Source organism: Cyprinus carpio, chromosome B18 (genome assembly GCF_018340385.1).
Source record: "Cyprinus carpio isolate SPL01 chromosome B18, ASM1834038v1, whole genome shotgun sequence".
Taxonomy (NCBI): domain Eukaryota; kingdom Metazoa; phylum Chordata; class Actinopteri; order Cypriniformes; family Cyprinidae; genus Cyprinus; species Cyprinus carpio.
The window spans coordinates 11,490,391-11,518,370 of NC_056614.1; the positions used below are offsets into that span (position 1 = coordinate 11,490,391).

The window sequence follows — 27,980 nt, forward strand, 5'->3', positions numbered from 1 at the left end:
AAGGTGTTATGGCATTTCCATAAACAAACAATGGCGCCATCCAGATAGTGAGTGGTCCTTAAATGATCGAATACATCATCTCGAGACTTAATTTTGAATGTTTATTTTTCTTTTCCTCCCTGTAGGTTTCTTTGGAAATTTTGTATCAGCTCTAGTTTTGAGATAACAAAAGGTTTGTCATCAAGTTCATGGGTTAATGTATCATCAGGGGTTTCAGCTCACATGTCAAGAAAATGCCCTTTTAGTATTCTCTTCTGATGCTTGTTTAATTCCAGTGGTGTCAGTGTCAACTGTTAAAATGGAGTTTGTTATATTAATTCTTCTTATTTGAAGAATTAAAAGTATTAAGAGAATGTACAGTTCAGTTTTATATTCCTACTTGATTTAAAACCACCCAAAGCCAGGGCCAAGTAAGCTACTCTTCTCTCTGCTGTCTTTTAAGAGACATCTGTGGCATTTGTGAGATGACAACCTGCTGGGCGGGTTTTTGTAGGGTCATTAAAATTCCTGTTCTCTCCTCTGCTACTTAAAGCTACATGTTGGCTCATGTCCATCTCCTTTCTTAGGTGCTGGAAAAATGTGCCCTTTTGCACTGATCTGAGACTGTTGCTCTTTCGCTTACTAAAATATAGATAAGAACATTAGTAGAAGAAACCGTTCTTAGATCAGGGCGTAACAGAAACCTTCAGCCAGATGAAAAAGATGTAAAAGCCCTGAAGGGAGGTGAACTTCATTCAAGGGAGAAACAGATACATAACTTTGGCTCTGAAGATGTTTCGGGTGACCTTTAGCCTCAATTTTCCTGCATCCCTGGTGGCTTCTACAAGAGCCTGCCATGCTTTGATCAGCACATTGTGAGTGCACACTGGGTGACCTGGTCATGTGCAGATGAGAGAAGAGGGCAGAGAGAGAGAGAGAGGGAGAGTAGCAACTCAAGAACAGGGTATTGTTCCCTCCTTCCTGTCCTCTCCGGGCTAAATCACTACGGAAGCTTTTTTTTTCTTTTGGTCAGCTCTTCCACCGCCACCTGCCTCTCAATCTCCACCTCTTTTCATAAACCCCCCACTGAAACCCCAGCGACTCACAGGCCTCTGTGGAGTCACCTCAAGCAGTCATTCATTTGTTTAAGGACACACATACCCTTAACAAGGACAAGGTCATGAGGTCAAAATCTCAGACATCCTGCAAGCAGACATAGGTAGGTTGTTTATGAAGTTTAAGAGGAGAGTTTAGGGAAACAGAATGCTTTCTGACAAGCTGTAACAAATATATCAAAGATGGCAGAAGAGTAAGTTATTTTTAAATAACTGATTTAAAGCTGGTTCATTACCAAAAAATGCATCCAAGTAATTAGAAATACACTGTGTAATCCAATTTGTTATACTTTAGGGGCTATACAGATTTTTGCATTCCGCTGTGCTGCTTTTCCATTGTTTTTTCTGTGCAAACACATGCTAGAAGGACGTGTTTTGACTGTTGTGTAATGTGTTTTTTGCAGCGTCTCGCATGTGACAGTTAGCATGAATTAAAAACACAAAATGCAGGGTATAGTGAAAAAACAAAAAACAAAACAAGATCTAGAGACAAGTTTTTAAAAGCTAAACTTCTTATAACTTAAGCACTGCATTTTTTACAACATTGTGTCATGACACTGCAAAATTGCAAGACTTAATCGCACTGGTCAAACACATCTGTCCAGTGCATGTCCACATAGAAACTGCATGATAATGCATTGCAATACAATGCAAAATGGGAACTAGGCACCACACTTCACGTAGTTCAAAATCCACTATCCGCTAATTGCAAGATAATTCCTTTAATTTCTATATTTACCGTGTTTGAGCAAATAAACACATCAGTCACAGATGACCTACTTCAGAAAGTTCAGTGGCACACAAAGTAGATTTTAGTCTCAAAATAATAATTTTAATATGTAGTAATTAAGTATAATTAGCTAAGTCGATCATTAAACATAAAGACATTGAAGATATTCCAGTCTATGTGGTGTGATTATGTTATTATAAAACTTTTAATATGCATTGTTTCCATCATTATAAATATTTGTTGCAATGTGTAATAAATATTGAGTTGTCAGCTTTTTATGTCAGGTTAACAGCTTTTTAAAACCCAAGAGGGAAAATGACGATTATTAAGAGTGTAAAGAACCGAGCTGCTCCAGTCAGGGGCAGAGCCATGGGAACGCACAGACGTCACTCCATTTCACTGTAGATTCCGCTGTGAGGGAGGGCTCGCACCGACATGTCTATACACAAGATACAGAACGTGTTTTGGGCGAGGTACAATGTGAACTCGGCCACAGAGGCGTAGCCATGTAATTAAACATTTGTGTCTTTTCACTCCTTTCAATGGCAGATATATTTTTGCAGTGAAGAGAATATGTTTTTAAATGGAATGACGACATTTTCTGTCTGTCTGATGACATCCTCTGTCTGACGGGCCTACACTCGTACTATGGTCTGGTGTTTATTTACTTACTGTCCTAAACTGTGTGGGGTGGTTGCTCCAGAATTCATTTGCAGTTTGACTGAAGGTGTACAGTTTCTGTGAAAACAGTTTAGTGGAACGAATAACCTTTCACCTCATTTCAGTCACACGTCACACAGTGATCTATGGCAGGAATTTCCAACTGGTAGATCACAACTCATTATTTAGTTACACTTTACTTTAAGGTACCCTTGTTATAGTGCAACAATACAAATAAGTATTCCGTAATATTAATTAACAGCATATCTAGAGTTTGTTTTAGGGTTAGTTACTCGTAATTAGCCTATGTATTAAACTGTTATTACTAAAGTGTGTAAAATATTACAGAATATTCGTCTTAGTGTTTGTTCGGGTTTATGCATTTACAAAAGTGTCAGTTTATCTTTTCAGCTTACATCACATTGCGCTCCTTGGAGTTTTAGGGGTTTAGTGACATTGTTATTTTTTATGAAAAACAATTATTAGCCTATGGTAATAGCCTATATTGGGTCGCCATTTGATGTCCAGTGTACAATCTGGTTTCCTAAACCACAAGTCGCTCTTAAACAAATCAGTTAGTAACGTGCTTATTCGGTCTTTTAAACTGATGACTAATAATTTTCCTAACACTCCCATGACCACATTCCTTAAAACTGCCCCTCTGAAACCCACTTCTTTTGTTGGATATGTGTGCCATTTGACCGGTCACCTTTCCATAATTAAATATTTTGATGGATTTTTATTATGCGAAACCAGCTTATGCCATATAATTACAACACCTGGTGATTTCTAGCATACGCAAACTAGCGAGGTGAGTCAAAACACATGCACGCATCGGACAACTTCCTGATTTTCCCCCCTCCGCTCCAGCAGAAGCCGAAGCCCCGCCCCTTCACGCTCCACACGGCGCTGTGATTGGATGAGAGAGTCTTATCGCGCTTGTGTTCTGCAACAGCTGCGGTCCGCTCAGAAGCTCCTGGAGACGGACGTGAACGCTTAGCTCTGTGGATGAACGCTTTGTCTGTGTCCTGTATGAGAGCGGAGTGCGGATTCCCCGGGACGGGCTACTGGCTTCGACAGTAGCATCAAAGGAGTCGGGAAGATTTACAGGTACATTTGGAAAGGATCCGGAATATATATATATATAGCGTTTAACCGAGCCTAATCCATTGGGAAAAAAACGGAGCGCTGTTTCTGCATTGCGTACGGGAAAAAGCTGCAATCGGATTCTAATAAATCGCTCTACTGAACCCGATCTTTATGTAGCGGTATATTTGGATGTAATGTAGCTTAGTGGTGTGTTTGTAGAAGAACGGGGGCCAGGCGCCGCAGCGGGCAGCGATCGCTTTAACGCAGGCAGTACGTGCGAACTAGAACGAGCAGCTACTGGCACGGCACGTACGCTCCCAACTCCATGTATCTAACTTAGATCAAGCCATCAAAATCCTCCCAAGAGATCGTTTGGCTTGCGTTTGACTGATTTATATAGCGAGGAGCGCCGAATTAAACGGTGCTATTCCTTCGCAAAGGATAAATCAAGACGAACATTGCTTTTTTATATATATATATAACGTATTTGTTTATGATCTTGGGTGCGTTAAATCACAATTGCGCTTGTGGTTGGTGTTTATACGCAGTAAAAGAAAAGTCAACGCTAAAAAAGAAAACTTTGAATTCTATAAATTCTATAAATCGTATTAATCTCAATTTATAACCTGATTTGGTAAGTTCATTTCACATTTTCGTTCACTTTTGTTTAATTATGATTAAAGAAATGCTTGTTGAAATGTCGAAAACACGTGAAGCGATGACAATGACAGAAATGATTGTTACGTGTTAAACGCGTAGGAACGATGTTGTTATGATAATAGCCTACTAAACTTTTTTTTTTTTTTTTTTTGGGGGAGGAGGGTCTTGAATGAAACTTTCTGTTTCTCTAATGCCACCTCCTCTCTCATCTCGAGAAAGGAAAGGTTTCACCTCACGCCCAGTTAAAAGTATTGATCACCTAGTAATGCCCATCAAGCAGTGATCTAATAGCGCACATTATCAAGCCTAATGCGATTTAATGGTCGTTTCAGTTTGTCGTTTTGAACGTTCGTACACTCCGAGACAACGCGGTATACACAGTATAGAATACGAGCGGACTAAATTAGAAGAGTAAACACTGTAGACAGTGTGCGAATTATTCAGTGAGGCTGTCTTTAATTCTAATCACGTACGACCTACTAACTAACTTTAAGACGTGCCTAATAAAAAAAAAACTAAACATTTACTAAACCTTTAAATCTATAGTAAAGTGATTGTAATGGCAGTGCTAATGTTTTGATCATGTGATGTCAGATATCTTATCTTAATAGGAAGCGCCTGAGCGGCGTACTGTTGCTATAGTAACATCTTTCGGTGAACGCGACTTTTTTTCGCGCCGTTTAGCCACGCTGTCCAGACAAATGTGTGATATAACCTAAGTGATAATTTGCATAAATTAATAAAACACTGCATACTTTAGAACCGCCATCCGTTTTGTTTTCCCCCCATCCCCCCACCCCTCAGCACACACCATATATACATGAATAAACTGAATATGCTCTGTTTTTGCAAATAGGTGTCCTGGAGACATTTTTGCACCATGCAGGAGGCAGTTGACACCACTGTTCCAGCTTTAGGTCTGCCCATGGGGACCGGAGAGTTCACCGAGCAGCAGATGGGACTCGCCGACAAGATCCCGTTAGTGAAGCCCTACTTCAAAAAGAAACACTCACAGAGAAAATTGGATACAAAATGCTTACGTGCTTTAGAGGACCCTATTTTAAGCACATTATTAAACTCAGACGCTCTCGTGTCAGGGGACGGAGTGTTTGTTCCACGTAACCCGGCTCGACCTCAGCGGAATATATGCACCGCCGCCGTGGAGAAGCAGGCGAGGATTAGTCAGGTGTGCCTGAAGGAGGAGGATGAGGAGGAGACCACGGACCCGGTTGTTGCCGGGAGTGAGCTCGCGGGGGAACAGAAGGTGACGGATATTCAGCAGGTGTCAATAGACGCGAACGAGCGTCGCTTCCAGCCTCAGGAGCGCGACGAGGCGGCGCCCTCCTCTGACGTTTCGGGGTTGAAGATAAATGACATCTACACCACTGAGACTTTGCAGGGTGCAAATTGCCTCGCCATCAAAGAGGGCGAGATCTTTCAAGATAAAAGCGAGGAGGCCTCTTTGGATCTAGTGTTTGAACTCCTGACCCAGCTCCAGTATCACACGCATCAAGGGGACGCTGTATCGATCTGTGTGGATTTCCTCCAGGGCGTTTGCGTCTATGGCAGTGACTGTGCCCAGCATCACACCGTTTTACCTTACCACTGGCAAATCCACAGAGCAGATACGCAGACCTGGCAGGGCATATCGGATGACTCTCAAGAACAACTGGAAAGGCTTTATTGCAACCCTGACAACGAACATGTCAGACTTAAGTTTAAGTAAGTGCTTCTGGCTTTGCCCTCTGGGTTAATGTCGCTTTTCCTTGAAACCTCTTGAGCAACTTCTGTCATTTATGCTTTACTCAATAAGGACACGTACAGCGAAGCTAAGCTTGCAGTTCAGTGAGAAAACAGACAAATTGGTGCAAGGGAGGGACTGGTATGATTCCCTACTTAAGCAAAAAAAAAAAACAGCCTAATCAAGTTTGGTTGACTGGTCTTATCTGGTTTAGCTGGTAAGCCAGACCTGCTAAAAAAGTGGCCAAAACCACCAGAGGGACCTGCAAACCAGCTTAGGCTGTTGTTTTTCAGTGAGGGATATTGAAGTAGATACCTAGTTAAAGTGAAAGAGTGCAGTACGTGACAGGAAGTTGCCTTGTACAGTATGTAGGAGCGTGTGTGTTGTGGATGAGGTATATGTGACTAAGAGATTGTTTCTTTCCCATAAGCCTTCCGCTGGCTGGCCTGACATGTGGAAGCGTACTGACAGCTGTGAGCCGTGAACTTGCTCGACCCGCCTCTGCTTAGTTCGGTCAAGCGCACACACATTACACGTGCACGCTCCCACTCATTGCGGCTTGCGCTCAGGCGGTCACACGCACTCGTCGCACAGACAGAGAAGAGCTCACACGCAGACTTGCTCTCAAACACGCAAATAAATGAGCTTTAGAGACACACGTAATTATGCACACATTCACCCACCCACACTCGCTTTAATGCATGCACACATCAAGTCTCTGTTAATTCCCCCTTTTTTATTTTTTATTTTTTTTATTTTATTGATCATTTGCACACACTCCAACACAAACGTCCTTAGACATACCAATCACACACTTCATTGCCATAATTTTTATCCCGGGGCTGAAATCATGGTTGCTTTGACCCAGTGGGATTTTTTTTTTTTGTCTAAACAAAAGGGTCCTTTTGTTTGTGGGAGTCTTGTTAAGGTTCCCAAGCCTGATCTGTATGCAAAAGTGGTTTGCTAAAGGAAGTGCACTTGGTCATGACAAAGCAAAAGAGACAGTGATTTTTAATGCTAACCATGACACAGCTCCTGGCTGCTTCCTTCTTGAAGATAGCATTGTCGATTTGTCATGGAAATTCTCCCGCGGGATAGCCAGCTATTTAAGGGGTCTTTGTCTACAGAGTTTAATAAACAGAATGGCCACGTAACTGTCTCTGTTGGCCCGTTTAGCCCATGTGCTCTCAGAACTGTGGCTAGCAGTGACCTGTTTAATGTTAATAGCTAAAGCTGACCATTAACCTCCTGCTGACTTTGGAAGTTCAGGGGTAAAGTGAGACCCACAGAGCCTGTAAACCACACCCTTAACTGCTGACCCCCCATCTTTTTTGTTTGCGTGGAGGATTTTTATTTATTTTTTTCTCTTGAAGAAGACATTGTGTAATGTTACAGGCCATTTCAGAGCAGAAATGAGAGGGTGTGAGTGACAGACGCTGTGTATAATTGCCCCAGAACAAATTTGGATATTTTAGCCACACATAAAAATGTTTGACTGTCATTGCTTTAGATTAAAAAAAAACAACAACCTTAGTATATTTTATTTTAAAGAAAAATGGAAAGGACTTTTCAAGTGAAACATTTAAGAAAATTACAAAGGTTTTAAATGATAAATCAATACTAACAATTTAGAATTAAGATAGACTATTTAGACACTTCTGCTTGTCAAATCACTTCTTAGATCTTGCTGCCAGTCAGAGACTTTGGTTTGTAATTTAGTTTTGTTCACTAAATGTCCAAATGCTTTTGAATGCCAAGAAGACACAATATCAAACATACTGTATTGGCATTTTAAAGAAAAATAGTAGGCAAGACAGGGGCTTTTGCAGTTTAAAACAAGGATTTTAAATGGTAAGTCAATAAATATATTGTTCAGAATTAAGATACAGTATTTAGACACTTTGTGGTTGTCAAACAAAATACAAACATGTCCAAAAATCACTTATTAGATCTTGGTTTGACATTTTGTTGATTGAGGTGTCCAAATGCTTTATTTTTAAATGCAATGACACAATATTGACCTTATTGGCTTTTATTTTTAAGAAAAAAGCAGTCAAGGACTTTTAAAGTAAAACGATTCTGAAAAAGACAAGGGCTATAAATGGTAAATCAATAGTTATACAGTTTAGAATTAAGATATGGTATTTGGAGACTTTCTTGTTGGCAAACAAAGTGAAACGTCCAAAAATTGCTTCTGAGATCTCGATTTGACATTTTGTTTTTAGTGCAATGCAAATCATTATTAACGCGACCAAAGTGTCCCAATACCCCAGGGCCACTGTATTTTTGAATGCCAAGTCACAGGATCACTGGTCAGGCTGTTTACATTGGCTTGCAGTAATCCCCAGGAGCAGAAGTTTTCTTCATTCTTGTATATATCCTAAGAAATGGATGTGCAGGTGCACAAATAGCCTTTCATTTTTGTTTCATTGTGCCGCAATGTGTGCCATGACCCTTGAGCCTGAAGATTTGGTCTCCATGGGAGCAGCTGAGGGTGAGATGATTGTGTTTGTCACACAATCTCACTGTGCACCAAGGGCACAGTGACCTGAAACCAAGGTGTTTGCATGTGTGTTTGCGTGTATGTGTGCCTGCGTATGTGAGAAAGGAGATAACGCCTTAGACGTGCCATGAAATTATTCACATGGGTGAGGTCTCTTGACTTTTCACACTTCAACGTCAGTTTGACTCATAAAATTTGTTCTTCCTGCATTCTTTCTCTCTTACACTTATAAAAATGGTTATAACATACTGTGCCTTTGGATATGTAGCATGTAAAAGAATATGCACTTTGCGAAAACGAACCGTGGCACCACCATGTTTTTTTCTTTTCTATTTTGTATATTTGTACTATGATACCGCCATGATATTCTTGAAGTACCTTGCAAATACCATGATACATGAATTTTGGTTCCATGATGGTAAGTATCTGACTGTATCATGGTATTCTTGGAAGTACCTGATGTATATTTGATAGTATTCCCATGATACTATGGGCCAGTTTTACTAACAGCTTGCCCCAGCACAAACCGTCTTTTGGCGTTAAAATAGTACTGTCAGCTTTTACTTAAGACGTGCAGTGATGAATTAGCGCTAAAAAGGCATATACAGATATTTTTGCCCCTGACCTTATGAATTTGTAGGAGTTTCTCTTTTAGACACAAAAGTTATGGGAGGAGAATATTCAAATATTCAAGTCACGCAATACAAGGTCTATCAAAACATCTAGCAAACCTTAATTTTTGGCCTCCGTTTTTTTTCAACATACTGTGGCTTCTTTATTTCTTTATTCGTTATTTGCGACTACGCTAATTTGTGCTGCCCTTGGTATATCACTTGGTCGATATGTAAATGAGATGTTGCGTCTGTGTTCTTTAATTTGTGCAATGTTAGTAAATCACCCGCAGAAATTTCCCCTCCCATGGGCGCTGTTTTGGAATTGTGCTTATTTGCCCTGTTTTGTAAAACTAGCCCTATCTCTATATCTTAGTGCTCTTATAGTACTTTTTCTAAAGGACAGTATTAATGTTAGAATACAGTGTTATTACCATGTTATATATAAGTTTAACACAGTAACAGTATTTTTTAACAGGTATTTTTCTCAATTTCATTCAGTTATCAGAGTTTTTTTTTTTTTTTTTAACTTTTGTGTGAGTCAGATCATAATGGGCAAATGTTCTCACTCTTTCAAATGTGCTTTCTAACATAAACAAATCTGCCAAAATTTGCAGCTAAATATGTTTATGTGTTCCTCTCTTGCTGGGAGGGACAAAAAGAAAGATCCAAATAGTGGCTTGATTGTTTGAACAAACAGTTCAGTCCTAATCCCGCATGGTCCTCAGTAACGCACGTCCCATCAGTCTGTGGCCTCCAGAACATCCTGAGACTTTTTGGAGACTTTTTCTACTTTTACAGAGAGCAAGAGGAAAACAAGAGCCATCAGTTTACTTAGCCATCAGTGCGTCCTCCCTGAATGGAAACAAAAAACGAGAAGTCAAGAGTGTTGATTGAGGTTGATTTATTCCCTTAAATTTCTTGAAGAGGAAGAATGGAAAGCCCTTTGCACTTTATAATCAGCTGCCAGTCAGAGACTTTATTACAGCCAAGTTTCCGTGTAGATATCACCTTATTACTAAATGATAGCTCTTGTTTTTGGATCAGCGTAATGGAAGCTTGAACATCTGTACTTGATTATTTTAGTTTAGTGACAGGTACATTCTTCCGTAACGCAATAAAACGATAGCGTAGACAGCTACATTGATTATTTTTGGGAGCAATATATTTTGGTAGGATTGTGCTGCTCAACTGCTCAAATGTTGGACATATTTGTGATGGGAATCAGTCATCTGTTGATAGATTTTCTTGGCTGCTGTACGGTGACATAAGTCAGTGCAGTGTTGGATAAAAATGCTTACTCATAAGCCAGTGTAAGCTATGAATTATCCAAAAGTCACCTGGTTTAAACTTCAACCAATGCTGTTATTCATTTAAAGGGAAAGTTCACTTGAAAATGAAGATTCTGTCATTTACTCACCCATGTCAGACTTTTGTGTTTTGATTTCCGTCCCTCCAGTGAAAGTCAATTACACCAATTCTTATATGCTTCAAAAAGTTATAAAGGGATTGTAAAAGAAATCCATAAAAATCGAGTGGTTTAATCTTCTGAAGAGACACTTTTGCTTTATATGATTTTATTTATACGTTTATCTACATATAAACACTGATCAATTTTCATACATAGAGCATATTTGGCATTTGGAAGCTTGAATGCGCTTTCTTGACCGATGAGAACCAATGAGGTTTGTTCTTGCATCACGCAAACGTTTGCACTTCTGAAAGAACCAATGAGGTTTGCTCTTTCATCATGTACTATTCTTTATTCTGTGGAACACTGAAAAGACATTCTAAAAATGTCTGTGTTTTTTGTGTCCCTACAATGAAAGCCAGTGGAGTCCCATTGGCTTTCATTGTATGGGCGAAACATTCTTCAAAATATCTTTGTCTGTGTTCTTTGTCTGAAGGTGAGTAAATGATGACAGAATTTTAATTTCTTGTGTGAACTATCCCTTTAATAGCATCACAGTCAGAGGCTTTGTCAGCTTGCGTGTGTAAATATATAACTATATAGCATATAACCTTAAAAGGTGTTATTGTGTTATTGATACGACTTCTGCAGCTGCCCTGCGTGTCATTGTGTGATTGTTTTCTAAGTATCTGTTTGCTGAATGTGTCTCATTGGTGAGTTTACCACCCGCAGAGGTGACTGCCTTATCTCAGGGTTTGTAGTGTGTGATCAGGTGCATACGTGAGTGTGTGTGTTTGTTTAATTCTTCTCAGACTGTGACGCTCGTGCTGGCTATGAATAATGCTGGCATGCGGGCTGCTGAAGCTGAGCATATAAAAGTGAGTTGTTTTGTGTATATGGGATTAAGTAGGTAAGAAGATCGTACTGTACTTTGCTGCTTTGAAATGAAGGGCAATAGAGCGTAGAAATATTAAATGTCTCTCTTTCCTCTCGGATTTGGTCTGCTTTGTTTCCCCAGCCGACCGTCTGACACCGCAAACCACAGCTGGCACAGAGGTGCCTTTTTACTGGCGTTCGGAGCATGTGTGCCAGGGGGGCACGGGGTTGCCGGGTTAAAGGCTAATCATTGGAGCGTGTATTTTAGAAGTGGTTGTATGTGGAACATGCCAGTCCAGACGCAGACCTTGGGTTTGGGCATGCTCAGTGGCGCACAAGGTTTTTAAGGGCTGCTAATCCTTCACACTTCATGCGTTCTCTTTCTTCACTCGCTATTTTAGCCACCTCCCTCCCTTAGCTTTGACCCTTGTGTGTGTGTGTGTTTAAAGCTGGTGAAATCAGCAGAACCACGATTTACCTTTCAGAAAAGCAGAACTGTATAGTGTTTTAGTTTGCCAGCTGGGCTCGAGTTCCCCTGATTTGCAGAAGTGCTGGATAACAAGAGAATGGCCTAAACTGGGCAAGTTAAAATAAGGTCAAAAATCAGAATTCACTTTGGCTGCATACACACTGCTGCTGAATATGCTTGTCGCCCCTGTTCTCAGTTCATAATTTTGAACTGTACACACAGAGTTTGTTTATTTACAGACATATAAGAATTATACAGTTGAAAAGCTCTGGAAAATTTAAATGGTGACTGCAGATTTTTAAAATGAAACACTGCATGAAATGAAAATTCACTATATCTGTTTTATACATGCATGTTATGGCCCGTTTCCACTGAGTAGTACGGTTCAGTACAGTATGGTATAGTATGCAACTATGTCCGTTTCCATTGTCAGAAGTTGTGAATGGTACCAAAATAACGTACCGTACCACTTTTTTGGTACCCTTCCGTTGGGGTACCTAGCACAGCAAAGGGTACCAAAAGGGTGGAGCTAAACTTTGAATGTTGATTGGTTGACTAGAATCGTCAATTTTGCGTGATACAAGGGGATAAACTTCTCCTTCACTCGTTCCGCTCTGCTGTCCATGAGTGTTGGGATTATTTACATCAGAGTGTGCAAAAAACAAAAACATATATAACAATGTAATTTTCACACAGACAATATCCATTTCTCAATATGCGTTCTTGTCTGTTCTTGTGGACTTATCTGTGGTTTATTTATAAAGATAGTGACTATTTGAAAATTTGCTATGCTGATTTCGTAGAGTTCTGACGATTTCGATTTTTTTATCAACAACCAATGGATAGAGTCTCTGCCCTACATATTTTTCTTTTTTAATAATCTCTTTCACTCGGATGTATGTTACAATACTGAAGAAAACACTTCTTTCCATTTCCGTTTCATCACGACTTTAATTCTGTACACACTGAGTTTAATTATTTACAGAAGTTGCAAACTGTATTGTACAGTAAACTATATGCTCAAAAAAATTAAGATGTTACAACAGATTTTTCAAATTAACTTTTCGAGTACTAAATTAAACTAGTTGTTAATGTAGTGACATCACTCTCTTTTTAGTTCTGAATCATTAACAGATGTTTATATTTTGACTCGTAGTCCCTCCCAACCCTGTTTTCTAGTAGAAATATATAAATTATGTTTGAGAGAAGGAGAATGCAGTATTTATTTAGTAATATGTTAAAGTATATCATTAAAGTATATTATGATGGTAACACTTTAGTATAGGGACAAATTCTCACTATTAACTAGATGTTCATTAGCATGCCTATTATTAACATATTGGCTGTTTATTAGTATTTATAAAGCACATATTCTGCATGACCATGTTCTGCGTCCCTAAGCTTAATAACAACCTTACTAACTAATTAATAAGCAGCGAATTAGGAGTTTATTGAGACAAATGATGTAGTTAATGGTTTGTTAATGGTGAGAATTAGACCTTAAAATAAAGTGTGACCATTATGATAATATACAGTATTCAACATTTAAATAATATTTATTTAAAAATAGCCAACTCCAAACTTTTGGCATCCATGTTTCTTGTTTACAGGTGAAAGAATCCGAAATGTTGCTTTGCTGATCACTGGTTTAGATTGTGTGGAGTGACTCTGTAAGCATACAGAGGAATAGTTTAGGGGATTTCAAACTTCATTTAAATGTGGTTGTGTATATGGGTTTTAAATTGTGAAACTAAGGCTTGAAATATACTCTTAGTAAGTACATTAACACAAACAGTTTTGTGATCTGTTTCATGTGGTATTGCATTCTGAAGTATGTCAGAAAGCACTTTATATAAACGCACATAGCAGTTGATAATCAGTTTTCTCTGTAAAGTCAACCATTGCCACTAAACTCCTGCATTGGTTAAATGTAGTTTTTCAGGCTTCAGTCAATGCTTTAATTTAATCTTTTATCACTAAACAGTGCCTTTCATATAACAATTTACTTTTCAGGTTATTCAAGGTAATTTAATGTTACTGGATAGTGTTTTTAAATACACCTTGTCCTCAATCTTTTTACATCTCACCGAGTCGAGTCAAATGAGGGTGTGTGTGTGTGTGTGTGTGTGTGTGTGTGCACTGGCTGATCTCAACGCCTGACACTGGTGAATCATCAGGCTGTTACAGGTCATGGTCACCGTGACGATGAACACTGTCTCATGATTGGGTCAGGGGGACATCAAAGTGATGCAGCGCTTTAGCAGGGCTTACAAGGAAGAGCAGAACAGGTTATTCCCCCTTGACTCCACCTCACAGGTAGCGAGAGAGATAAAGAGAGGTGAAACTGGCTTATCAACCGCTCCCCTCTTCCTCTCCTTCTCTCAGTTTCCATCAACACCCTTTATTGGCTTTAATTACACTCTTCATTTTTCTTATTATCGGCCCATTCACATATTGCTCTTATGCGACAGTAGGCTAGGCTTATTTAACATGTAGTAAGAAATATTACAGAATTTAAATAAAATGTATAAATAAAAGACCGCATAGTCTTTACTGTATCAATCTAACATGAACTTATTATTTTTCAAAATTCTTTTTAAGTGCAGTGAGTGATTAACTTTAATAATGACAGACAGCAGCAGCTAAATTAGACTGCTGTCCCTTTAAGACCAACTACACAGATCCAATATAATGATGCACAACTGGTTTTCACCCAGCTGTTTATGTTTGTTTAACACATAACTGGCTGTGTTTACGTGAATACGCATTTTGACATAATTGTGTGCGTATTTGACTATTCAAGCACAATAAAACATGAAAGAGATCTGTTGTCGCGATTGCATGCTGCGGATTGAGTTCTTTTTCACTACTTATTGTGCTTAATAACTATCCAGTGCGTCCTACTCTTTATTTTCTCATTCATGTATGTTTCCTTACCACTCAAAGGTGTATACAACTGCAGTAGTACTATGTTACACAGATATGTTTGCATAACGCAGAATACACGATATAGCCAAATCTCTAACGATACACAATTTATTCTGCAGTAACGATATATATATACCGTCATATTGCCCAGCCTTGATTGCATTTATTAATCTTTATGTCCACTCTCATACAGCTCTTTGCTTTCAGAATTGCGTGTGTCCGGATGTGGACTAGAAAAGCCTGTGGCTTCATAAGTAGGTTGTGCTGATGAGCGCAGAGAGAATCAGTCTTTGCACTTAATTTAATGGCCGGAAGGTTATTTTTAGCAGTGGAGAGAGGGAAGAGGCCAAAAGGATTGAAGCCATCTCGGGGTCCTCGGTATGGGGTGACCGCGCTTTGTCTGTGAGGCACGGTAAGGGGGCACTGGGACTTCTATTGTTATCACCATGCTATTATTCGGTCCGTCAGGTGCCCTGACGGACAATGGTCACCATGGTTACCCGGTGCACAGGTGGCCAACTTGAGCTCAGGGTGCCATGCTTGGAAAAAGAAGCAGGCACTTGTGTGAAAATGAAAATTGTGTGTGGGTGAGCTGCAGTGAAACCTAGTCTGTCAGGAAAGCCGGCGCGAATGTGTGTGTGTGTGTGCTGCAGTGAAACACTGCGTGCTAGGTGTCACATACCTTGATGCACATCTAAAAGAAAAGGGTAGCTGAGCACTATGCAAATGTGCATGTGTTCGTGTTAAAGTGCACCGTGTTATGAAACCCAAGCCAAATTACGTCCCACCACTGACCCAATCACGTCGGAGAAATTACATCATAAATGACATTGCGCACAAATGTAGTATCGAGAGAGCTCTGGTCGTTCTGAGATGCTTATTTATTACTTCCCAGTGCAATCACTTCTGTAAACACCCATTCTTTCTTAATCCCAGAATGCCCTGTTCTTTCCTCATTGTACCTCATTGTACAAGCAGAGAGTTCTGGACAAAGAACGAGTGTTGCAGAGAGAAAGAACAGAAAGAAACGGACTGCAAACTCTCCCTCTTTCTTTCTGTCATTATAAAGAGCCTCTTCACTTACCTAAACCAGTTTTCTCTCGTTTGTTTTGTTGTTGTGTTTTCACTCTGGGAAATGATAGCTATCGTTCTTGGTAATGGCCTTTGTCTGCTACTGATTTAGATGCAGAAGGGCAGGTGGAACGAAAGTGCGGTGTCCACACCGGTCTTCTCGGTCACGAGCCCTGAGGAGAAATGCTGGGACTGTCGAGCGTGTCTCTGCTGCTGTATTGAGCGCAGATGACTTGGCATGAGTCAGCAACACCCCGGAGCAAAACTAGCTACAGAGTGACTCCTGCAGAAGGATATTTGGGTTGTGAAACTCATGAGTGGCTCATTTCTGCTAAGAAACTAAAGCTCAGCCCTATCTTAAGTATTGCATCTGTGGATTTCTGAAAATTAGTTGTGCAAGGGACAGCGTTTTTATTTGTCAGGGCGGACATTTTGTACATAGATTCCAGGGAATCTGATAATGTTGTTGTTGTCTTTTGCATTCAAGAGAGGGATTTGCATCATTGATTCAGATGTTTTGCACTTCTTGTTGGTGACAACACTTGTTGGAGACAAAGTTGTTTGTTTCAATTTCTCCATTTTTTCCAGAGCTGACGATTTTATTCTCCCCGTGTTTACTTGCCCCCTTGAGATAATGAATGTTTTCCAGACGTGAGATTTCACAAACAATCTACATTTTGTCCAACTGCAACTGGGTGTTTGAGTAATTCTGGATTTAGTGTGCTTTTTAGTGTTCTGAAGGACATTATGTTCAAGTGTGGCTGCTAGACTGGTATTTTCTGGTGCCTTGGCTCCGATGACCTAATGGAAGTGCTGAAACGGCTGTGTTCTGGTCTCCAGCATGGGGAGCCGGTCTCTCTGTTGGTTTTTGTTGGCTGAGCCAGAAGCCGCTTGCTAGGGCAAAATGTGTGTTTGTGCCCGGAACTGTCTGTAAAAGACAGGCTGTCCTGAACATGCTGCTTTAGAGTGATTCTGGGTGTGTATGATTGAAGCCCATGGTGTTCCAGTTGAGAGGACACAATGTGTGTCTTTCGCTATGAAAAAGAGAGTAGGGACCGTTCTGGTAGATGCTGAAGGTTTTGGGATGATTTCAGAGCCTGAATTTCTGTCATCATTTACTCACCCTATGAGTTGTTCCAAACCTGACTTGCTGCCTTCAGTGACATTTTAAATGACAAATTTTAATGAAGTGAATAAGGACCGAAAAATAAACACCATAAAATGCCTTGAAATTAGTTCATGTGACTTGTGTGCTATATATCAAGTATTCTGAAGCCAGTCATGATTGTGTTAAAAACACTCAAATATTTTATTAATCACTGATAATCTTCCACTCGGGTGAGCTGTTAACCACTGTGACTCAATTTGTCAGTCAGTTTCAACCAGTCTTGTGAACTAGTATCGTTTGTATCATATTGTAGCAATTTTTAATGTTTTGAATTAGCTTTTATTTTATATACACATTTTTTATGTTAATTTAAATTTGAGTAATTTTATTATATATACATATTTTTTAAACATTTCCATTTAGCTATCATTAATTTTTATTTAAGTAATAGTAGTAATTCAGCTTTTTTTTTTCATTTGATATTTATTTCAATGAATGAAGACAATGGTTAATAGTTTTAGTTAACTATAACACTGTTGTGAAATAGCTGAATCGATTCACTAACAACAATCTGACTCAAAAGAGTGATTCGTTTGTAAATCAGAGATTTCTATTTTCATTCTTCTGTATCTCTTTCTATGAATAAGGAATTAAAGTCATATGGGTTTGGAACAACATGAGGTTGAGTAATTGATGACAGAGTCTTAATTCTTGGATGAAGTAACCCTTTAACTTGTTTACACAATGGGTTTAATTTTGGAAAGGACTGCTGGGATATGCCCTCTTACACATCACTGTGTGTGAGAGAAACTCATGGAGACCACATTTTGTGTGTGAAAGGCTGGTTTATGCATACGTGTGTTTTGGGCTGACTCTATTCAGTAGGTCAGTTAACACAGCAATGATAAGCATCTTCCTCCCTCCCTCTCTCTGTCTCTCTGTCTTTCTCCCTCTCTCTCTTACACACGCATGCGTGCATGTGAAGTCTAGGACTGGTTTTGTTTGTCATGCATTTTTTAGATCAGATTTGGTGTCTGTTGGCATGATTTCAAAGATAGAAGACATTATGTGAGCGTGAGTAAGGGAAGATGAATAACCCTCATTTGCTTATTCTATCTGTTCTTTGCCATCTTCTATGACTATGATGATGACAGTTTTGGCAGCTTATGTGCTGCACTTCATTCTCTCAGAATCTTTTTTCTCAAACCTTTTAAAATGATGGTTGTCACTGAGAAATATCCTGGTCATAGATTTTTGTATGGCGACATTATTTTCATGATGAATAAGCACATTGTCATACATTCTCATTACCACTAAAAAAACATTCTCATCGTTGTAATGGCATAATGAAAACCAAATTTTTATTGGGGGGGGGGGGTCGAACAGTAGGGCTGGTCGATATAGCTAAAAAATGTTCTGTTTAGATAATTATTGGCATTTTTTATAACCTTTTTTAAAACAAAGAGCAATAGAAAAAACATGTTTAAATTTAACCACTGCATAAATTAACCCAATTTATTGAGACAAATAGTCAACCACAAAATAAAAATGAAAAAAAAAATATAATTTCTAATCTTTTATATGCAGATTAAATAGGCCACAGGAGGGCGCAATGAGGAAAATAATGCAGTGCATTAAATTGTCAACGCAAGGAAATAACTGTCTATAAAAAAACGTTCATTACGTCCAAATTTACTCATATAAATCAAATATAATTTCGTAAATTGCATAAACAATTATGAACAAAACAGCCTAATGTATTTATGCATTGCTTAAAATAAAGAGCCGAATCGCCCATCACACAGATTACCTTTCAAAACAGACGCAGTGAAAAGGAATAAACCTCCACAAATTCGTAACGTATTTGCGAAAATTTTAAACTGTTTTAACTTTGCATGGCTTTCTATACATCCCTTGTGTAAGACGTGAGTGCTGCAGTCATATTTGTCCATCTAAAAAATGTGCTGAGTTTGTGTTCTGTGTGAATGGCTTGGTAACGGTTTTAACCTAATCAAGATCTTCTATGAATTGAGCTACTATTTCTCTAATATTTTGAATCAATAATGCAGCAACTGCGCATCTCGTGGGCTAGAGTAGACTTACAAAACATTAAAATGCAAAAACGTCACTTACATCATCATCATTGCATCTCGTGCGCCACTGATGACGCTCCCTGATGCACACCTAACATTTGATTGTACTATTTTTGCATTCAAACGCAAATGTTTATTTTAAATTCAACTAATATTTATTTTTTATTCACAATCTCCTCATCACAGGCAGTTTGTGTGTGCTGTCTGGGTCAATCATAGCATGTGCCTATATCGTGTGCTATATCGAACATTTTTTATATCGTTATCGAAAAAAGTGTACCTTCGATAAATATCGATACCGTTTTATCGCCCAGGCCTAGGGGGCAGTGATTTTAACTTGTTGGTAAGATACAAACCAAAATACCATCAAATTTTTAACTGTCCTCATTCTGGATACCATTTAAATAAAGTCTATAAAAAGGATTGAGATCATCAAAGCATTTTATTGTGCTTTATTTTCTTTTTTCAATTCAATTGCAACATAGATTGTTTTTGATCAATGTTCTCATGTTTTGTCTACTATATTCATGTTTTGGAGGCTTGATATTGCTCACAAGTGGCCTCTTGCTGTTTATTGTATTTTGTGTGTATGTATTTGTGAGGTTGTTGAGATCTTCTCTCTGCTGTTCTCTGGACTTACAGTGTTTAGTCTACATCGCTTCTGTCTGCCACGTTTGCTTGTGAGTGTTTCTTTCAGGCCCCAGTCCACCCATCCTGTCAGAGCTCTGTGTCCTTCTGGTGTGCTTCTGAGATTAGCTCTCAAAACTTTCTGGTGTGTTGATTTTGAGTGTGTCGGGCAGTTTTGGTCTAGTACACAGCAGTTGTCTGGGTCTTTGACCTTTATAGGTGTGTTTCAGGGGAGGATAATTATTTTTAAGTTTATTGCTCCTTTTTATCTCTTCTTGCACTCCTCGATGTCATATTTTCATGTAATTTTTTGTGCAGTTTCATATTTGGCCCCTCAGGAACCCAAATGAGCATTAATAGTGGATGGTTTATGATTTGTGTGTGACCATCTTTGAGCAGAAGTATTTTGAGTGTATGTGTTTGTAAATGTTTTATATGATTTGACCATTAAAAAGGGCCCATATAGGCCTCTTATTTTTCCACCGGTAGAATTTTGGGTCTGCATGTGGGTTGGGCATTATTTGAACCACTTTTGCCCAGACATTTCACCTTTAACCTCAAATCCCCTTTGTGTTGGAGAGTGAGTGTGATCGATGAGGCCATTATTAGCAAGCCGCCACCCCTGGAGGGTGACCTAAAAAGCCGGGGTCTGAACGCAGGGGGCAGTCAGGGGGTCACCATTCCATCCCCCTCTGTCTGGAGGACAATCTCGCCCCTCATTGGGTTTTTCAAGACCAAAAAGACCAAGGGAGAGTTTTCTAATAAGCCCAAGGAATTTTGTGGAAATTAAATTAGGTGTAAGGCATTGTTTTTCTTCAAAGGCCTAGGACATTTATTGATGTTGTGGCTCAAAGACAGATTATTAGCTGTCGGGAACTGAACCAACTGTTTTTATTCTGTGTAAGTGACTGTCATGTGCATGTGTTTGGGATTTTGTGTTTACATCTGTTTACTTTTGTTTCACGCACAGCGGTCGAGTGTTTACGTTGGACTTCAGTACCATGCAAGTTTGTGACCTGGAGTTTGACCTCGTCAGGCGTCTGTCCACGCCTTCCAGCACCACAGCCACGCCCACAAACACAAGCCCCACCCCTAACTCCCTGACTGTGTGGAAGTACTACTGTAGAGATAACTTTGGCTGGAGGGAATATTCAGAGGTGAGAAACACCAGTCGGATCCCTTCTTTCCCTTTCTTTTATAATTCCTTTCAGACAATTAGAATTTTACATTAGATTTCTGTTTTAAATTAAAAATGCTGATTTTTTTAAACCTTCTATTTATCAAAGGATCCTTACCAATCCAACTGTTTTTAACACTGATGATAAGAAGAAATATTTCTTGAGCACCAAATCAGCATATTAGAATGATTTCTGAAAACCGGAGTAATGGCTGCTGAAAATTCAGTTTTGTCATCACAGGAATAAAATACATCATACAATTGATTAAAATAGAAAACAGATTTTTTTAATTGTAATATTTTACAAAATTAATGTGTTTTTTTTTTACTGTTTTTGTTCAAATAAATATCGACTTGGTAAGCATGAGAGACTTTTTCCAAACATCAAAAGATCATGCCAACCTCAAGCTTTTTGGATTTTAGAATGGAAATAAAACCTAAACCTGTTCTTGGAAGATTTTTTAAGATTGCGGACATAAATAGCAGGTTTTCAGTTCTCAGAGTTAGTGTATGTTTTTGTGTGTGTGTGTGTATTTGGTTGGCTGAAAGAATGTACGCGTGATTGCGTTGTGTATTGGGTCTCAAGTCGATCTGGCTTGCACAGCGGAGAAGACGTCCTGTTCTACTCACAAGCGCCTGAAATCAGAACATTGCATAAGCGTTCCTTTGAAAACAAAGCTTTTTATTTCCTCTGAAAATCTCCTATGATGGATACATTCTGACCAGTGCTCCGGATGAATTGAGTGGGAGTTGGAGCACATTTAAGTGTTCTGTTGTTCTCTCTTTCTCTGTCGCACTCATTTCCTCTCTCTTTCTCCATTTCACAGCCGGTGGTTCGGTTGATTGAGGAGGCTAGTGGCCGAGGACTAAAGGAGGTCCGTTTCATCACACTGCAGAATCAGTACATCCTGAACATTCGCGAGGGCTTCCAGCAAAATGCTGTTTTCGGTTTCCGCCGGCAGATCAAAAAACGGCCGCTGTTCAGGTCCTCCATCATGCTTACGCCTTACCTCCAGTAAGTATCCTTGTTTACCTTCAGCACTCATAAAGTGTCCTAAAACTTTTGTTAGACACCACTGATTTCACACTGAATATTCCGTAACAACATAGGTTTGTTCCTCAAAACACCTTAAAAAGAGCCACTTACAGCATTGTTTTCTCTGGATGCGTTCTGAAACCCCAAGATAACTCGCAAGCGGTTCACTGCTCGCCATGAACATATCAGACTTTGCAGTATTCCCATCAGTGAGGGGTTTAAAGCGTGTATCTTATTTTAATTGCTTCAAGTACTGTTTGTGCCTTCAAATCACTTTCCTGAAATATAGTATTCCTACTCGCCTTGAGCTAGAACATGGACTGCAGCCTAGGCTACTCTATCATAATTTTTCATAAGGAGAGAAATCTCTGTTATATCTGTTGTCAACTGAAATATGATGTGTGCTTATTTACAGGGATAAAGAAAAAAAAATAATGCAATAGAGGTAAAAAGGTAGAGGAGAAGGGATGATGGTTAAATAGGTTCCGGACCTGTGTAAGAGAGTCTAATGTTTTCTGAGCCATTTTTATGTATAAATTTTTTTTCCTCAATAGTGTCTAGCTTTAGCTGTCACCCCCCGGGATTAATGGATCAGAATCAGGACTGGACGATATATTATTTTAGCCTTTTGACAATATAATGTATCACAATATGTATAAACATTTTTATAGGTTGAATTTCAGTCAATTTAAACTGATTTACTGAAACAGGCAGTTTGAACTGATTTGGGAAAATAAATTGAAGTCACCAACACTTTTTCTACTACTAATGTTTATATTAGACTTGCTATTCATCTTATCGCGTTCATACTTGCAAGTTGCAAGACGAGTAGGGATTGTTCACTTATTGCCATCAGTCTGCTTCTGTTGTCAGGTAGAGGCCATTGCAATGCTGGTCCACCCATTTAAAGGGTCCTGCAGCGTCAGGAACACATTGTCCTGAACACAGGGGTGGAACTCATTAGTGTAATTGACTATTTGGCCGAACCGCTGCCTGCACCAGCTGAGTTCATGTTCAGCAAGCGGCATAAATCACCTTTTCATTCACACACAGACACTCTTAACAAACAGTCCCTTAACAGTTGCTTTCCAGAAAGTGTTTGCTTATCTCTTCAAAATGATTGCCCTAGTTTCTTTTCATTTTCTTTTCCTCATTGCCTCTCAAAATATATGGTAAAGGAATTGCTGCAGTTCCAGCACTAGCTGTCTAGTTGAGAAAGGAAAGTAGAAGTTAAAAGCAAGATAAAAGTTAAAAGATGACTCATAAGGTAGTCACACTGATTTGAGGTATAACCTTTACCTTCTAGAAATCCATTGCAATGTTTAGTCACAGGACTGAACCCTGACCTCCATTTAACCATGACCTCCAGACTCATAAAGTCACAAGTACCATAAGTTAAGAAGAAATTTCTGAAATTTCACGATTCTCAATACCAATTTCTGTACCACGACAACAACAACAAAAAAGACCATTAATGTTTTTAAAATGATTTTTTATTCATTCATTTCTATGTATTTCATCATTTAATCTCATGATTACATGTTTTCCTCTCTTCTTTAGGACTCTTGGTGGCCTTTCCTCAGCATTTCTCTCCTCCCTGGAAAGTTCTGGAAACCAGCCTCTTTCTCCAACATCGAGCGGTCCTTCCAAAGTGTACCCTGAGACTTGGTTACCCATGAACACCAGTCAGGACTACCTGCAGGTGCCCGTCTCCCGGGATGACCGCAGCTACCGGACCGTCTACAGCCTCTTCCACAAAACCGTCTCTGAGACCAAGTTCCGCATCCTGAAGATCCTCCGTGTCCAAAACCCCTTCCTCTGGGAGAAGTACAAAAGGTGTGGTAGGAGATTCTCAAACAATGTCTAGATCATTTGTGCTATTCAAAGTTGTTTAGACTATTTATCTGGGGCCAAAGCAGTGTTTAGTAAACACATTTACATTACAAACTGGTTGAAGACAGACAATAAAAGGTTATCAGGACAGATCTGTGTTTCATAAACGTCTGTAAAGTGAGTATTTAGCCGCACCCCTGAACACGACTCTGAGGCTTTGATGTTGGCTTTCAAGCTACTAGATGTCAACCGCGTTAACGGTTCTTACTAAGTTTTGTTGGTCGGAAACAGATGTTTTTTTTGTGGTAGGTTCACGAGGTGAACTTCTCAGTGTGTGAAATGTGGAGCATGTACAGAGGAAGTGAATGAGAGAGGAAAGGGTGCTAGTGTTGGGGCCTTGGTGTATTTTAAAAAGACATTTCGTGTCAATTATCCGTGGACGATAGGTTACAGAAAAGGGATGAGTCAGTAAGATAGAGTTATTGCTGCTGACTCGTGAGGTGTGTTTGTGCGTGCGTGTCTCTTCACTGCTATCTTAAGCATGCGACTGATTAGCTAATCCTTGGATATTTCCATGTGTGTCTAGTAATTCCATTGCTGTAGTGATTGCTGTTTACGAACACACAGTAGACAGCATAATGTGGTGACAGTTTAGGTATATAAAATTTTGGTAGTCTAGCATAGTCGTCCTTGGCATAACTTTTTTATGCCAAGGACCCTTAAATACTATGAACCCCCTTTCTTAAAATATGAAGGCAGCTTATAACACATTTAAATGTGTAAAGACTGAGCCATCTATACTGTCTGAGAAAATATTAAGCATGATAATATAGACAACATGTTGTTTCTAAAAATGAAGTAATAGTTTTAATATAGCCTAGTCATTGTACTGAAGCCAAATCAAATTATTAATATTTTCTGGAAAGTATGTACTGTGTATTAAGTTCATAGCGAATCCTTTTATTCTACTGACTATGAGAGTGATGAACAATTTTTCACTAAATGATCTGCGGAACTGGTTCTTTCTGTTAAAAATAGGTGTGAATAGAATAGTGTTGTCAAAAGTCATTACTAAAACAACAACAACAAAAAAACCTGTTACAGCCTTTTAGTTTTTCGACTCGTAAAATAATTCCAATAGTTTTTGCTTTAGTACTAAAATTGCTACAGTGAACTGTGAAATTTGACTGGTATTGGTGGCAATAACTACTATAGAATAAAATTGAATATTTGCATAATTTTAGACAGGCTTTAGAAATTATAATAAAATAATATATTACCAAATTCTGTAAAATCTGTTATAATTGTTAAAGTTAATGTTTAACAATTTGAATGATATTAAAGAGTTCTGTTTGAGACACGTAGTAGCATGTAAATAAGATACTATATATATATATATATATATATATATAGTTTCTTATTTACATGCTACTACGTGTCTCAAACAGAACTCTTTAATATCATTCAAAGATTCAATGCAGTGAACCTCACAACATTTGGCAAATCCAGCGATTAGTTCATCCCCTTGCAAGCACTTATTGTAGTATCCTGGGAAAGAGAGCTGAGGGAATAAAGGTTGGTGTGTTCATATGCTTGTGCAGGTGAAGATCTTTTGTACAGTAGTTCTGAGTGTTTCCAGGGTGTTGGCCAACGAGCGAGAGAGAGAGAATGTCACTGGGTAAGCATGAAAGAGGATTTGTTTTCATCAGTAAAAGAAAGAACAAAATGATGGCAGAGTAGCTTGGTGTAAAAGAGCTTAAAGGAGATGAAAGGAGAAGCTGAAACAACATGAGTGATGGCGTTACTGACGCATTTGGAGTCTCTGCTCTTCGGCAATGTGCGCGTGAGTGTGTCAGTCGATGATTGTGACAACTGGGCCTTGTCAATGGCCGTAAGGTCACTTGAGGTCATTCAGGGCCAGGCTATGTCACACTGAGTACTCCACTGATCAGAGAGTTTCTCTCAGCCAGGCTGACCTTGCGTCCCCTCTACCCACAACAATAGAGGCACAGACTCAAGGCTAATGGAGCCCTGTTGCTGACTGGGTTCACTCAGGTCTCTGGCGCTCATCTGTTCACTCACCCTTTCTGCACCCTCTCACTTCTCTGTTTCCATTTGACCAGATGACAGGCTGAGCGCTCCAGAGTTTGTCTTGTTGTCTTGTTTTTGTGCAAGTACAGCTGGTGTGCTCTGACACAACAGAGTTTGTTTTATTTTAGTCCTAGAAGTTTGCATACAGTAATTGTTGGCATCAGGGTTCAAAATGAACTTTTTCCCCCACACCTGCCAGACAGTAGTGGCTGAATTGAGAAGATTTATTAGATGTGAGGTTGTAAAACAAAGACCAGTGTAAAACTATTAATTTCAATAGGTTTTAGTGTATCATTTTTTTATTTCTTTAGACAAGATATAATCTAATTTTAATATTGGCAATTTATTGATTATTGGCCATAACATGAAGATAACTACCAGCTTATCAGTATCAACTAGAATTGTAATCCCTAGCCTCTGTAAATCACATGAAGGTATACTAGATAAGCATAGGTTACTATATTTAATTCTTTGGAAGGTTGTGACAGATGTTTTCTGTATTGATGGTTTATGGATGGTTTTTAATTTTTCATCTACTTGCATAAAATTATTGCTCTTATAATACAATGAAAACCATGCATTGTGTTGCAGTTCCTAACAAAGTTACTGCCCAGCTGGTTTGAATCCTGGTTGTCTCACACAGTCTTAGGGCCAGATTTACTTAACTCTGCAAATTACCGTTAGAACGCAATTCCATAAAAGCACCAATGGGAGGGGAAAACTCTACAGGTGATTTAATGTCAATGAGCACATTAAAGAACACAGACGCAGCCAGATCATTTCCATAATGACCAGCACAATCTACCAAGAGTAGAGCAAATTACCGCCTGGTTTAAGACTTGCTTATTTTGGGCGTTAAGAAATGGCGTTAAGTTAATTCAGTTATTTCAGTAGCGCAAACGATAGTAAATCATGTTGCGTGAATCATTTTAATACTCTCCTCCCATAAATTTTGCATCTGAAAGTGAAACTCCTACAAATGCATATTCAATAAGGTCAGGCATAAAAATGTCCACGCCTTTTCAGCGCTAATGTTTCACTTTGCGGCTTTAGTAAATACTGCCAGTACTATTATTTTTGCCTTTTACCATGTTAATTGAAATGTATGTTTCTACTTCTCTTTACAGGAAGAAAGAATACATGTCACGGCACATGTCAGAGATGGACTGCATGCTGAACGAACGCCACCTGTTCCACGGCACGTCCCAGGATGTGGTGGAGGGCATCTGTAAGCACAACTTCGACCCACGTGTGTGCGGCAAGCACGCCACCATGTTCGGCCAAGGCAGCTACTTTGCACGCAAGGCTGTCTATTCTCACAACTTCTCCAAGCGCTCTCCCCGCGGTGTGCACTACATGTTTCTGGCCAAAGTCTTGACGGGCAAGTTCACAGTGGGCAACTCTTCCATGCGCCGACCACCTCCCCTGAATCCAAGAGACGCCTGCAGCGACTTATTTGACTCCTGTGTGGACAACTGGATGGACCCACAGATCTTTGTCATCTTCAGCGATGATCAGAGTTATCCTTACTTCATCATTCAGTATGAAGAGGTGGGCAATACAGTGGCTATTTGAAGATCACTGCACATCTGGATTCCTGCACAAGAGACCTGTGCGCACATTCGGCCAGTTTGAAAAAAGACTGGATTAGTTGTGTGCCAGCAATCCGAAAGGGACTCATGGACCATATGGGATATGTTCGTATATGGTTCCCACCCTCAATTATGTGTGAGGGTTTCTGTGTGACCTTTCAGTGCGCGTCTTCTCATGCCCCTGTGAATACAAATGGGGATTGTGTGTATGTGTGGCGTCCCTCCTCTGTGCTGGACAGTTTAGTTTGTGAATCATGTGTGTGGATGAGTGTCTCTGCTGTGGCTTCCATGACCATGGATTGGAACCCACATTAGTAAAAGGCACGTCAATGGCTTGCCACTCGGACTCGAGGCTGTTGCAGCAGCTTCACATTCTTATTAGTTTTTCCCAAAAATTCACTGTTTCCATTGCTGCCATTCGCGTTCCATACTTGCTATTTGTTCGAAGTTGTAAATATGTTCTCCTTGTTTATAATTGAACTGTGTGCCTTTTGTTCATAAATAAATTGTTTATTTATGTTAGTCAATGTAACAAGTAAATAAAAACAATTTAAAGAGAATGTGGCTGATGTTAAGTTGG

The 27,980-nt window shown here is 39.3% G+C and overlaps 1 protein-coding gene across 1 annotated transcript; it reads left to right on the top strand.

The window, feature by feature from the left end:
* The first annotated feature begins 3,437 nt into the window (after window positions 1-3,437).
* LOC109109143 (protein mono-ADP-ribosyltransferase TIPARP-like) lies at window positions 3,438-27,960 on the top strand. Its single transcript, XM_019122258.2, has 6 exons — window positions 3,438-3,594; window positions 5,090-5,955; window positions 20,642-20,828; window positions 21,676-21,863; window positions 23,445-23,720; window positions 26,936-27,960. The coding sequence occupies exons 2-6, from the start codon at window positions 5,114-5,116 to the stop codon at window positions 27,381-27,383; spliced, it is 1,941 nt and encodes a 646-aa protein (XP_018977803.1). The 5' UTR covers window positions 3,438-3,594; window positions 5,090-5,113; the 3' UTR covers window positions 27,384-27,960.
* The last annotated feature ends 20 nt before the right edge of the window (window positions 27,961-27,980 follow it).

Coding starts and splice junctions, on each gene's coding strand:
- LOC109109143 (XM_019122258.2), top strand. CDS start 5,114: ATGCAGGAGGCAGTTGACACCACTGTTCCAGCTTTAGGTCTGCCCATG. Junction 5,956..20,641: donor CATGTCAGACTTAAGTTTAA/GTAAGTGCTTCT, acceptor TTTCACGCACAG/CGGTCGAGTGTTTACGTTGG. Junction 21,864..23,444: donor ATGCTTACGCCTTACCTCCA/GTAAGTATCCTT, acceptor TCTCTTCTTTAG/GACTCTTGGTGGCCTTTCCT.